The sequence below is a fragment of the Syzygium oleosum genome, unplaced genomic scaffold (assembly GCF_021117445.2).
Source record: "Syzygium oleosum isolate NSW1041296 unplaced genomic scaffold, Sole_v2.1 Sole_v2.03, whole genome shotgun sequence".
In the NCBI taxonomy this organism is placed as follows: Eukaryota; Viridiplantae; Streptophyta; class Magnoliopsida; order Myrtales; family Myrtaceae; genus Syzygium; species Syzygium oleosum.
Genome location: NW_026607487.1, coordinates 15689555 through 15703588, shown reverse-complemented (window position 1 = coordinate 15703588; position 14034 = coordinate 15689555). Strand labels below are relative to the sequence as shown.

Here is a 14034-nt window from a genome sequence, read left to right as displayed (position 1 = left end):
ACCAATTTGATGGTTGGTGGCTTGACTTTGGCCGTCAATTCATCTATCCATTCACATATCGAATCAGATTCATTGAAAGATATTATATGTTTGTCAAATATGCTAATTTAACTATTGGAGTTTGCCTCAGTAGCCACCCTTCCTACTTGGGAATGGGGAGGTGGGGAGTTTGATTTCTCACCTTCTCAGGAGGGCAAGGGGTTCCTAGGGGGGCTAGATGTGGTGACGTTTAATTTTAGATGTGGATTTTAACTCTCACACTCTACAAAGAGGCAAGGCAAAAGACTGAAATTGAGTTGAGAGTTAGAGTAGAACAGACAAAAAAAATATATGCTAATTCAAATTTGTATCGATATGCATAATTCAAAAATAATAAAATATTATTAAAAATTATTCACATCAATGCCGGCCCGTGCTACGTAGGACGTCTGATGTTTACATCAGTAATTTTCGATTAAAATTGATCGGATAACCTTAATTGACAAAATATAAAAATATTTAAAATTTAATTGGCACAATTAAAAATTTTATCAACGAATTGAGTGTACTGACGAAGAAAACGAAGAGACGTTGAGAGCAAGAGTGAGAGAGTAACGAAGGACAGGGAAAGAATTTGAAAAGTGGACCCACTCAGACACTTGGCAGGCAATGAATGGAGGGAGTGACGCACGGGCAAGACCCCTCCGGGTCCCCAACCTAATATTTATTCAGGAGAAGAAGCTGCAGTCGCCGACTGAAAGTGAAGCTGCCCACAACGTTTGGCGGATCGCTTGCTTGACGAAATTCCCATGCTTCATTGATTTTCGTTGCACTTGCGGAGATCGAATTTCGTCGAGCACAGCGCAGGCAATAAAGAAGGAGAAGAAAAGAAGAAGAAGAAGAAGAAGGAATAAGGAAAGAGCGAGAGAGATGGTGATCCTTTTGGTGGCCACTACCACCGACCCTGCGTCCATCAATCCCGCCAATGCCCTCTTGGCCATGCCCGGCTGGACCCCTGGTCCCTCCCTTCAGGTCATCCACGCCTCCATTGATATCGTGTTGAACAGCAGCGTTTGATCTGAGTGGTTTTTTTCTTCTTCTTGGGCCGATGTTCTGATGTTCTGCGAAATGGGTTTTGAAGGGTATAAAAAGTTTCGCCAATCAACAAGTGAGGCTGCTGCAACATGACAAAGGCATCTTGGAAGAAGAACATCTCGACGTGCGTTGGGAAGAAGCCACCGGCGAGGTGGTGGACGAGATCATCTTCTTCAGCAAGCGCACTCGCGTCACCAGTCGCCCTTCTCTCACTGTCCACCCAGCTTGTAATTTTGTTCTGCTTTTCGTTTTCGAGTTTCGAAGCTGGCGGACGTTAAATTTTTGCGTTTGGGAGAGATAGTTCTGTGATCTTGACTTCTCTTGGTGTGTGCGCGTGTGGTGTTGTTGTAGACGGACCTCAAAGCGAAGTTCCAATGCAACGACGAGGGAAGCCGACGTGGGTTCCGCCGCCGCATCCAAGAGTAGTGCCCTGGCTGGAATTGTTGAACAAGATTGCTCAGTCCTATAATTTGGTTCCTGAGTTTGAGGTACGTTCTTGTTTCTTGGGGTCCCCTGTATTATGTCTCGTTCGTCAGTATGTTGGGTCTATTTCACGGCATGCCGTTGCATTGTAAGAGATGACTCTGGATATGTTTATTGATGGCTGTTTGTTTTCATGGATTATGAGTAGATTATCGCGACGGGCACTGATCATAAACCGGAGACCAACACGCTGGCAATGTTTGTGACGATTGGTATATCCAACTCCCTTTTCATTTCATTCTTCAATTGTATTGTTCAAACTAGATCAGCACTGTCCCTGTTGCTGATGATTTGCTTTAGTGTTATTCAATCCACATTGGAAGCCTATGGGAATGATTCGATTGAGTTCCTCCAATATGGAAAGACCAGCATTTTACTCATATTCCAATTTCCACATGATGGACACTGGTTATGTCCTGTTAACGAAAGATGGTTGCGCTTTCACCGTCTACACTTCTCGTGGATTTGCCTTTGGTCATCCATCAATTAATGACTTGCCATCATGTATAAAACCTTCTTTGTCAAAGTTGCTGAGATTTAACTAAGTAAAATGAAATCTTTTTGTACCATCCCATTCCATAATGACTTAAGTTCAATAGTAGGAAAGTATCTAACGTGCAAAAGCTTGTCGTTCATATGCTTGCTATATCATTGTAAAGTTGCCCCTCACCTAAAAGATGATCTGATTGTGTTTCCTGAAGTCTAGTTTCTCTGAACTGTCCTATTCCATATGACAACACTATTGACTTGATTTCCACGTCATATCAAGCAACCAAGCGTACAGCAAATAGCTCCTTTCTTTCTTAGGGTACAAATAGCTGTAATTACTTGACAGTATGTATATTCTTTCTGCTTTCCTTTAACTAATTCTTTTTGTAGATTGCCGTGCAAATGCTCATGGAATCTTATGGTCGAGTTTAGCTCAGAATGTGGATTTTGTAGTCTGTGTGCTGCACTCTTTCGTTGCCTATAGTTTATGTACTTGGCTGTGAGAAATAGATATGATCCACGGTGGTGTTTTTGTGCTTGATTTAGGGAGTACCGAAGAATACTGGATGAGGCTGGATGCTGCTAAAGTCATTGCTCAAGTTGAGTTCGCAGCTTTATATATATAGAGTACTATTTAGTGGCATGCCCCTGCTTTTAATTTGCCTCTTGTAGTGATTAGTTTGCGCATTCTGGTATGTTAATTGCAGTTATCACGGTGGATATGGTGCAATAGTGGTTTGACCGTATGCAAGATGGATTTTTTTTTCTAGAGTGAATCACGACGACAACTGCCTTCATCATACTGATATTATACTAATTGATATATTGTTTGCGGATTTGTATGAACAAATCCTACGACAACCCCTCTTTTTGTAACTCTTGCACAAAATCAGTTCTTCTTGGCGAGTCGAAATTCTGTGTTGATCCTTTAACACTGGAAAAAACAATCGGTGCATCATTTCAAACTTTAGGAAGAATAAGTGTACAATGGGGTTTCGGGGGGTGTTACTATTAATTCCTTCTGTAGTTGTGTAAAAGTACTGATCTTCTTACTCCTAAATCTGATCCTTTTTTTAGATTTTTTTAATTCCTTAGTCTGACATATGACTTGTTCCGATGAAGTTGGTTTGGGAAGGTCTTGGGCTTGGGGGAGAGCCTGCAGTTGGTAGCTGGAGCAGGTATTCACTCATGCTTTAACTGATATTATAAGAAATTAGCCTTTCTTTGGCAATATCATTTCTAGGCTATTTGTATGACTTTGTGACTGAATTCAACACTCTGTAGATGTGTTTTTTCCCCTTCCAAAGACTATTGGGGAAGCAGTATAACTTTTGTGTTTCTTTACAAAAGATATTCACCTTCGTCGTAGATGTGAAATGCTGAGTACAGGAAACTGAGACAGCACAAGTGCTCTTGACTGTAAATATTAGTCCTTTATTGCTCAAGACCATGGAATTATATTTTTGCCTCTGATACTGTATCAGGGCTGTGGCTAAGAAAAAAGTCTTGCTTGGGATAGGTGACGGACATTACGCGACTTGGCATATGTACATTGTCCAATAAGACGTCTTTTAACTTTTTAATCCTCCTTAATGCTATAAGTCTTTTCGTGTGGTTGATATCCAATGCTACCTGTTCTGATTAGAGATATAGACAGAAGAAAGATAAGATCTTTTCAAGTTGGAACATCCCAAGCTTATTAGGTGCTCTTGAGGTGTTCGAAGTTACATAGCATTTTCACGATAATTTCAGGAACGATCCCTGGGGAGCATACGTTAATACGACAGTGCCTGCAGAGTTGCCTTTCCCCAGTGGCGACATTGGTGGGGCATCTTGATCATAAGTAAGTCATCCGAACAGACATATATGTCAAACGTTCGAGTAGCCTATTGTACAGATTCTTAATGTGCGTAGATTAAACGATATAGCTAGGGGGCGCGCACAGAGCATCAACCAATTTTAAAAGCATTTGACCTATGCACCAAAATCCTGGAAGGATTAAAGCGACAGACTTAGTTCTAGCAAAGTTCTGGTAACATTTAAGCCGTGAGTTGACCATTGCTTATAATGTTGTCTGCAGGAGTTTCAAGAGCTGGCAGAAAAAAATGCTATCACGGCATTCTTAGCTGACCAGAACATCGAAGCCGGCAAGCCAAATGACTTATTTTAATTATAGATATTCGAATCATTGAATTATTTAGAGTACAGAGATGTTAGCTCCAGAAGCTGTCACTGGATGCTGAACTAACCAGGGTGACTTATGTAAGGGTTGAAGATAGGACTCACTCATGGTATTCATGAGCCATCAGTGATTTTAAGGACAAGACGGAACTCGCATTTATGAACTCTTAACAAGTTCTCGTGATCGAAGTGATGGACTAACGAGGAGAAAGGAAAAATGACAACAATGGTTCTTGAATTCTGGCCCATTGTACAATTTCATTCCCAAACTTTTAATTTGTTATTACTAAATGAGTAATATAGTCCGTAGATTAGACGAAAGTGTTTAATGTCGTCCTTCCGTTGATTCAAGTCAATGAGAGAAGGACAATGAAAGTGCCAAAAGTTGTGTACGGCGCTCACTTCAGTGCCAATGCCAAAAGTTTTTTTTGGATCATTTAAGTCACATTTAAAAAAAAACGATCACTTAAGTGCCAACTCCGATTTAGATAGTCGGAAATCCGACGTGACCATATTTTATTAATTTCTCAGTCCTACGTGGCTCGTCGGCGTGCTCAATCAGCATATAACCCTTAAACGACGTCGTCTAAAAGTTATAAATAGTAATCATTTGAGTGCCAATTTTTTTTTAAAGTGATCACTTTAATGCTAGTTATTGTTAAAAAATGATCGCTTCAGTGCCAATCGTCGTTAAAAAGTGATCATTTCTGTGCCAAGCGCACACAAGCACAAATATCACATTAATGTTGCTTCACTCTCGATCTGTCACCCTGACTTGTAATTGTTTGTCGCAACCTACACTCGCAGTGCACCACCTAGGGGGTTCAGCTAAGGTTCAGCTAATGGATTATTAAGCTTAGACTTAACTCGGGCTCTCTCAAGTCCTTATCAATTTGCAACTTAGGTTCAAGTTCTTAACATACAAGATCATTTCAATTAGGAGTCACCACTAATCTATTGTTAGTGGGTTGATTAGAAACCCAAATAAAGTATCAGGAGAATTACAAACCAGAGATTATGGATTTGGGGACTTTGTTACACTAGATTACTCTAATGCCCTTTTGATACTTTTTCTCTTTTATTTGCAAAAATATTTTGACAGGCAACTTAGATTCATTTTAACTAAGCCACTAACATGTGAGGCGATCATGCGGGTGCGCAACTATTAATGTAACACTCAATAATCAAAGCAATGAATAAATTGCAAGGAAATGGAGATACACTTACCTTGAAGCAACGAAAGCATATGCAATGTTAGTAGAAAATCACATTAACACCCTAGTATGATTTATAATTAACACGCAATTTCACTCAATGTATTTTTTGGAGTTTTCTCTTATTTAGTGAAAATTAAACTATATGCATTGCATGCTGCTAGTCTAACATGACATGCAACATACGATTTACCTAAATGTCCTAATTATAATGACGATTAAATTGACTATCTCTAATATGGCACGCAATGAACCTAGACATGAGATTTCTAATGACGAGCAAAATTAATATGCAACTATTTTAACATTACACACAATTTCATGAACCTAACATACATTCACTAAATGACAGTTAAGCAATGACCCGGGAAGTTATGATGACGTGGCAAGATGGCAATGTGACATAGCATACGTGACACGTAGTAATAACGTGGCAGTGATGATGCAAGCATGAGACAATTAATCTATATGACATGGGGATGATACTTTTTTTTTTGTTTTTTCAACTAAATTTCGAAATTATAAAATAATGAAAATTTATATCTAGTGCAAGATATTGTCCAATTCATTTTAGATAAACCCTATCTTAGCATGCAATCCATCTAGAGAGGAAAGATTCTAACCTATATTCTACTTAATTTTAAAAGTTTATCTAAAATCTATTTAAACATGCAATGTTATATATTAAAATTTACCTTGATCCTATATAATCTTTTTGGGATTTTTTTAACAGAGAATCAAATCAAAACTGTGATCAATACAAAATCAAAGATAGCATCCATTTACCCAAGATATCATCCATATCCATTTAAAATTGGAAAATAAATTGACAAATCATATCCCGTGCATGAGGATCGGATTGGCCAATTTTCCGTACAATCGCAAATCATATCTCGAGCATGAGATCGGATTGACGACCATTTTTCTATGCAATCGCGAATCGTATCTCAGGCGGGAGATCAGATTGATGATTTTTTGTGCGATCGCGAGTCGTATTTTGGGCATGAAATGGGATTGGCGATTATATGCACTTTGTGAAATTAGGAAAGGATCCTAATTCATGAATTTTGAAAAGATTTTTGGATATGACAATATCGATACAACATCTAATTGAGATCACAATAAACTCAAATTAGACGTCGAAATTAAATCGGATGACAGATTACCTAATTCGAAATATTGCACGAATGACGTTTCCAAATTTGAACGACTGATGGCTCGGGATTGACGATGCTTCACGGTGACCGGCTCACAGACGGCGGCTGGTGGCTGGGGGTCGTTGGAACTTGGTCTCAATGGCTAGCTCGCGGTGTGGAATCAGTGAGGGAGCTTGCGGCTAGCGATCTCGAAGGAACGCTTGCGTAGAACTTGGTAGAGGATGCCTATGGCAGCCATTGAGGATGCCAATCAAACAGAGTGCAACCCATGCAAACGTGTACTTCCTTAGTTCACTTTCCTCAAGATCCACCACTTCTTTATATTTTTCCTTTTGTTTCTTTCGATGTTTCCTCTTTGTTGACCGAAGTATATACACCAATATATGCTCATGATCAAAATAATCTTCCCATCTCTCACACACGAGCCTGGTTATTGCTTAAGCTCTCAAAGTTTTGGTAATGTAGTAGCTTAATTGATTTTTCTAAATTGACCACTCCACGTGTATATTACACGTGTAATTTGGCCAACATGTGTGAAGCGCGAGGTAATTTTCAGCCATGGGCTTGGTTCAATCAATTCAATTAAGCTCAAAACCATTCGCTCGAATCCATCCGCCACCGGTCTGATAAATATGCAAACTATATATGCTTAATTAACTATTAATGAAAATGCTCCTAATATCTATATGCGGTTTAATTATTATTTTTGCTAGGGGTCGGGATTGACCCCTAATTTGTCTATGCAATATATACCTAAGTGGATCGCTAAAATTTAGGTGTCAACATTGTTCTTTTCATTTTTCCCTATTAGGTTCATTCATAAAACGGGGTTCAAAATTATTGAATCAAAACAAATACGTTAAGTGCTTGCCTCTTGTGCAAGTAAAATTGTCTTGCGAATGCCATGACAATAGCATTCAGCCTTTTGGAGTGCAGGGCACAAACAAGGGCTCTCTACCCATCATAGCAAGTTGACCAATGTTCAATGGGTGAAATCCGTCCACATCTTTCTCGATAGTTACTGCATTTAGGATTCTCTGTAAATTCATATGCTGGCAGAGGAACAATTTAGTTGTTAATATTCTAAAAAGAACAAGAAGATGCCATTTAGTTAATACGGCAGATAGGGCCAAGAGGCTTTATTCCTCAGAGTCCAATGACCGCCTTATAGGAAGTTGGTTTTCAGCAAGATTCTATGAAGTATAAAAACTCATATCTGAGGACAAAGGTCGTCATAACTCCTACGTGATCATCAAAATTCACCTTTTTCAACGAATGCTCCACTCATGAGATTAAAGATCGAACCCGAGAAACATAATTTGAGAAGTCTACGTCAATTAATTGGGGAAGAAAGTGCATTTAGATACATACTGAAGGCAGTGGTAACTGAACAAGAATGCCATGAACCGAAGGATCATCATTGAATCCTGAGATAAACTCGAGCACATCTTCTTCTTTTGAATCTGTGAGCAAATGCACTTCAAAGGAGTTAATCCCCACAGACTCACAAGCCTTTTTCTTGTTGCGTACATATGGAGCATAATCCTTCCTGTCGCCGACAAGAACCACCGCTAACCCCGGTACAACCCCAATCGCCTCCTTCATTCTAGATGCTTCAGCTGAAATCTCGTCTCTGATTTGCTTTGCAATGTATTTTCCATCAATCACTTTGGCACAAGCCTCGATCGCAACTGAAGCTTCACAAGCACACTAAATCAATCAACTTCAAATAATTAAGACACGCTTCAAATATGCATCTTCCAAATGCACATAAACCCCCTCCAAAAGAGCTCAAATTGCAGTCCATAACGATGCACACAACAGAAGCATGAAACAGAAAGCAAACACAGCTTACATCCTCAAGGAAACAAAGTTTAATCTATATGTATGCAGTGTGCACGGAAAGCAGAATTCTTCCATTCATTCGATCCAAGTAAAATTGTGTTGCCTCCAGCCTCACCAACTGAAGCATTTTGTCGAACATGCGGCAGGTGGCCATCCTGAATGCCGCCATCGTGAACACCCGCCCCCAAATTCATATCTTCAATGATTAATACTCTTACTTATGTGTTATATGTTCATTTATTTGTATATTCTTGATAACCACGCAAATGAGCACCGATATGATTCCGAGTTTACCGAAATTTCTAGTGTAAGTATGATTCGACTAAATTGTTTACGAGACCACATCACTAATCTTTAATCAAGCACGTGTGTCGAAGTTCGGGACTCAAAACAAAAGGGTTGCGATGGACATAATCATCTCAACATCATTATTTCGTCCTCTAACTCCAATGGAATAAATAAGATGGACTTGATTTATCGTACGAGTTAAGAATAATGATGCAGAATATAAGAATATAGGAATTTTGTGTATATTTCAATATATTTTAAGAGTGCATCAGTCTATCAATAGGTTTTATGAAATAGACTATCCAAGATAACATGTATCGATCAAGATATGCACAGTCAAAAATAGATATACTCGTCAAATATCTCTAACACACAAAATTATCTTAGAACAATCCCTAATTATCTCTAACTATGTGAAAGAACAATCCGGGGGTACCCATCCGACACCTACGTTGAACAAATAAAAGGAACTAATTGATTTTAGCATTATATCACAAATAAGCACGGTAACTCCTCTGCCGGTTCGCATATCAGATTCGAGCCTTTGAAAGATATTATATTTCTATCAAATATGCTAATGAAGTAATTTTACTTTAGAGTATCTATCAAATATCGGCTCTTATAGATATGTAATAAGTTCGTAAAAAGAAAGGAGAGATTGGAAAGGAAAAGGGACTAATTGTGAGAGAGATGGAAAATTTCCCTAGGATGTTATCGAGACATGAGACTAGCGGGTTAATTATACGGAGATGGTTGATCTTGTGGGACTTGCACAAGAAGCGGAGGGGAGACCCACATGATCAACGGTCGCGATGCATTTGTAGTAGTGAACCCACGTCGACTAATCGGGCTAAGTGACATTCCCTTGCACGAATCGAGCCCTTCGCACTCCGTCCTAGTTGCCATTACTTTTTCCGGCCAACGTAAAGTCACTCTCCTATTGCAGGGCACCAAATACAATTACTCTTTACCCTCTTGCCTACTTCATTCACATGGCTCTGCTTCTGCTACATTTAGGGCTCGTTTGGTAACGTGCCAAACAGTGAAAATTTCTGTTCTTTTGTTCCCAGAAATAGTTTGGGAACAGAAATGCGTTTGGTAAACTTTTTGTTCCCGGGCACATTTTTGCAAATATTTGTGCCGAGAAACAGTTTTGGAAGAGAAACAAGAAGTAAAAAAAAGTTGCTTCTTGTTTCTCGGCACAATTTTGAGAATCAGTTTCTTTTTTTTCTTTTCTTCTTTTTGTGTTGCTCTTCTTGGGTTGTGGCCGGTCGCCGGCGATCGGCCACAGCCCAGGGCCGGCGAGGGCGTCACGGCCCTCGCCGGCCGCCCGGCGGAGCGAGGGTCCCCCTGCCGGCGAGGGCGAGGGCCGGACCCTCGTCGCTGGGCAAGGCGGCTCGCCGTCGGTCATGGCGAGGTCGGCCTCGCCCGGATCTGGCGAGGCCGAGCCTCGCCGTCGCGACCCACGGTGGGCGAGGCCGAGCCTCGCCGTCACGACCCACGGCGAGGCTCGGCCTCGCCAGATCTGGGCGAGGCCGACCTCGCCATGACCGACGGCGAGCCGCCTCGCCCGGGCGGCGAGGTCCGACCCTCGCCCTCGCCGGCAGGGGACCCTCGCCCCCCCTCCCGGCGGCCGACGAGGGCCGTGACGCCCTCACCGGCCCTGGGCTGTGGCCGGTCGCCGGCAACCGGCCATGGCCTGGGTAGAAAGAAAAAAAAATTAAACAATTCAAAATATTATTAATAAAAAGAAATTTGTGTGTAGTTACCAAACGCATTTCTGTTCTTTTCTATTCCAGGAATAGAAATTTTGGACAGTTTACCAAACGCCTTCAAATGCACAGAAATTGTTTCCGGGCATAGAATCAAAAAAAATCATGTCTGTTCAAAAATAGTTCACGGGCACAGAATGGTTGTCATGCGAACCCTTAGGGTGCGAATGGTAACCATTCTGCTCCAGAAATCAAATTCTTGCGGAAATTGATTTACGGAATTCTTGCCGAAATTGATTTACGGAGGAGAAATCTGTTTGGTAAAACATGACTAATTCTGCTCCAGAAATTGATTTCTGGAGCAGAAATTGATTTCTGGAACAGAAATCTGTTTTGATTTGTTATTTTTTTTGCACCTAAAAAAATTTAAATTTTACTCAAAGTGGGTGGCCACATGTATTATAAGCCATTCCGTAAAGTTTTGAAATTTTTGATTTTTTTAATTTTTTTGGGCACCTAAAATAATTTAAATTTCACTCAAAATGGGTGGCCACAGGTATTCTAAGCCATTTTGTGAAGTTTTGAATTTTTTTATTTTTTTATTTTTTTGGGCACCTCAAAAAATTTAAATTTTACTCAAAGTGGGTGGCTACAGATATTCTAAGCCATTCTGTGAAATTTTTTATTTTTTTTTAATTTTTTTGGGCATCTCAAAAAATTTAAATTTCACTCAAAGTGGGTGGCCACAGATATTTTAAGCCATTTTGTGAAGTTTTGAAAGTTTTAATTTATTATTATTTTTCTTTTTTTTGGGCACCTCAAAAAATTTAAATTTCACTCAAAGTAAGTGGCCACGGGTATTTTAAGCAATTTTGTGAAGTTTTGAAATTTTTGATTTTTTTTTGGCATCTCAAAAAATTTAAATTTCACTCAAAGTGGATGGTCACATGTGTTTTAAGCTATTCTGTGAAGTTTTGAAATTTTTGATTTTTTTTATTTTTTTTAAAAAAATTCACCAAATTTCATATTTTCCCGAAATTTGACTTTTTTTTATTTTCTGGAAATTTTTATGAATTTTTCAATTTTTATGCATTTTCTGAAAAAAAAATTGTGAGAAAATAGGGAGAATGCATTTCGGAATCAAGAAGCTACAAAAAGTAGCTTCTCTTTTTCTTGCCAAAAACTCATTCCGGAATCAAGAATGCATTCTGGAATCAAGTATTTTTAACAAACGCATTTTTATTCCAGAATGCAAAAATCGCTCCAGAATGCATTCCAGAAATTTTTTAACAAAAGCCATTCTGTTCCGGAATACATTCCGGAACAGAATTTTTATTCCGGAATGCATTCCATGCGCACCCTTAGGGTGCGAATGGTAACCATTCTGTTCCAGAAATTAAATTCTTGCCAGAAATTGATTTCTGGAGGAGAAATCTGTTTGGTAAAACATGACTAATTCTGCTCCAGAAATTGATTTCTGGAACAGAAATTTGTTTTGATTTGTTGATTTTTTTTGCACCTAAAAAAATTTAAATTTTACTCAAAGTGGGTGGCCACATGTATTATAAGCCATTCTGTAAAGTTTTGAAATTTTTAATTTTTTTTTATTTTTTTGGCACCTAAAAAAATTTAAATTTCACTCAAAGTGGATGGCCACATGTATTCTAAGCCATTTTGTGAAGTTTTGAATTTTTTTATTTTTTTATTTTTTTGGGCACCTCAAAAAATTTAAATTTTACTCAAAGTGGGTGGCTACAGATATTCTAAGCCATTCTGTGAAGTTTTGAAATTTTTTATTTATTTTTTAATTTTTTGGACACCTCAAAAAAATTAAATTTCACTCAAAGTGGGTGGCCACAGGTATTTTAAGCCATTTTGTGAAGTTTTGAAAATTTTTATTTTTTTATTATTTTTCTTTTTTTTTGGCACCTCAAAAAATTAAAATTTCACTCAAAGTAGGTGGCTATAGGTATTTTAAGCCATTTTGTGAAGTTTTGAAATTTTTGATTTTTTTTGGGCACCTCAAAAAATTTAAATTTCACTCAAAGTAGGTGGCCACATGTATTTTAAGCTATTATGTGAAGTTTTGAATTTTTTGATTTTTTTTTATTTTTAAAAAAAAATTCACCAAATTTCATATTTTCCCGAAATTTGACTTTTTTTTATTTTCTGGAAATTTTTATGAATTTTTCTAGAATTTTTCAATTTTTATGCATTTTCTGAAAAAAAAAAATTTGTGAGAAAATAGGGAAAATGCATTCCGGAATCAAGAAGCTACAAAAACTAGCTTCTTTTTTTTGGCCCAAAACACATTCTGGAAGCAAAAACTCATTCTGGAACCAAAAAAAGAATGTATTTTTACCAAACGCATTTTTGCTCCAGAATGCAAAAATTCCTCCGGAATGCATTTCGGAAATTTTTTAACAAACGCATTTCTGTTCCGGAATGCATTCTGGAGCAGAAATTTTGCTCCAGAATGGATTCCATGCGCGCCCTTACTTTCTCTCGATTGACGTCCGAGAGAGAGAGAGAGAGAATCATATGCCTGTAGATAACCATTAATGGCCACAGAAAGAAGGAAAATGAAGAACTGACCGTCATGAAATATGAACGTGCTCCGCCTCTCTGTCTCTCTCTGATGTTTCTGTCGTGGAACTAATGGATTGAAGGGTCAACGCCCTTGGTGGTTCTGTTGGGGGGAAATAATTCTCTGGAAAAGAGGAAGTAATCAATATCAACAGAACCCCACTTCAAAATGGCACTTCCACCGGCCAATGAAATGATGATTGGCGCTTAATCTTGGGCGCTGTGATTGAGACAGCTGGGAAAATCCGATATGAGGAGGGGAACCATGAAACGGGATTGGCATGGAAAGTGACAAAAATGGACGGTGAAGTTTTGAGAACACAAGCAAGGGGGGAACGAAAAGGTGAAGGGAGGAAATGGTGGGTGACAAATTACATAAAGCTGTGAACTTTCCATGCACCAATAAACAAAGATAGCTCCCATTTTGGCCACTTACCGGGGAGATAGATTGGTCCTAAGTATAATTTTAAATTGTTTCGTTGAGGCTTCATGCGAATCTCGGCATCCCTTGAACGTTAAGCAACAAAAGATATTCCCCATTTCTAAGGAAGACAAAGATACAGGAAATTAAGGATGCGAGACGTGCGCGCACTGACACGTTAAAATAAGGAACGCATCTGTGGAGCCTGCTATCTCTGCATTACCAACGGACAGGCCGCGGTGGCCCTCATAGGAAGCTTGTTCCCCTTGTGTGGTGCGGTAACCCCTTAACTATGCCAAAGATCTACAGGATCCCCTGGTTAAGGGTTAAGGTAACCCAGACAGAGAGAGGACATAGCCGGATAATCTGTTGTTTTGTTGGGTTCACTGTAATTTCAATTCCATTAGACAATAGGAGAAGAAGAAGAAGCCCTGTTGACTTTCTAGAATATAAGCAGCGTCTCCATGCGCTTATTAAACAAATCTTCTCGTCAACTTTTTAAATATCGAAACAAATCTCCATAAACTTACTTTAATAAGTTACGGGCGGCGCCTGTTAAGAAGAGCTGTTGCTTATTCATGAGA

At 39.0% G+C, this 14034-nt stretch overlaps 2 protein-coding genes across 2 annotated transcripts; one reads left to right on the top strand and one right to left on the bottom strand.

Annotated features, from left to right (window-relative positions):
• The first annotated feature begins 746 nt into the window (after positions 1–746).
• Positions 747–4601, top strand: LOC115671843 (D-aminoacyl-tRNA deacylase-like). Its single transcript, XM_056310035.1, has 7 exons — positions 747–1011; positions 1121–1562; positions 1706–1769; positions 2593–2645; positions 3169–3224; positions 3531–3889; positions 4127–4601. Exons 2-6 carry the CDS (start codon positions 1449–1451, stop codon positions 3607–3609), a joined length of 366 nt encoding a protein of 121 aa, XP_056166010.1. The 5' UTR covers positions 747–1011; positions 1121–1448; the 3' UTR covers positions 3610–3889; positions 4127–4601.
• A 2914-nt stretch (positions 4602–7515) lies between these two features.
• On the bottom strand, positions 7516–8612 carry LOC115671844 (bifunctional protein FolD 4, chloroplastic-like). Its single transcript, XM_030593496.1, has 3 exons — positions 8559–8612; positions 7970–8308; positions 7516–7650 (listed from the first exon to the last, which is right to left on the bottom strand). Exons 1-3 carry the CDS (start codon positions 8610–8612, stop codon positions 7516–7518), a joined length of 528 nt encoding a protein of 175 aa, XP_030449356.1.
• Positions 8613–14034: the final 5422 nt, after the last annotated feature.

Bases quoted from the DNA above. Each gene is read 5' to 3' on its own strand.
- LOC115671843 (XM_056310035.1), top strand. From the start codon at position 1,449: ATGCAACGACGAGGGAAGCCGACGTGGGTTCCGCCGCCGCATCCAAGA. The intron at 2,646-3,168 runs GTTGAGTTCGCA...GTTCCGATGAAG, and splicing joins CTGCTAAAGTCATTGCTCAA to TTGGTTTGGGAAGGTCTTGG. The intron at 3,225-3,530 runs GTATTCACTCAT...ATACTGTATCAG, and splicing joins GCAGTTGGTAGCTGGAGCAG to GGCTGTGGCTAAGAAAAAAG.
- LOC115671844 (XM_030593496.1), bottom strand. From the start codon at position 8,612: ATGGCGGCATTCAGGATGGCCACCTGCCGCATGTTCGACAAAATGCTT. The intron at 8,309-8,558 runs GTGAGGCTGGAG...TGATTGATTTAG, and splicing joins TCGACAAAATGCTTCAGTTG to TGTGCTTGTGAAGCTTCAGT. The intron at 7,651-7,969 runs GTATGTATCTAA...TTCCTCTGCCAG, and splicing joins TTCAGTTACCACTGCCTTCA to CATATGAATTTACAGAGAAT.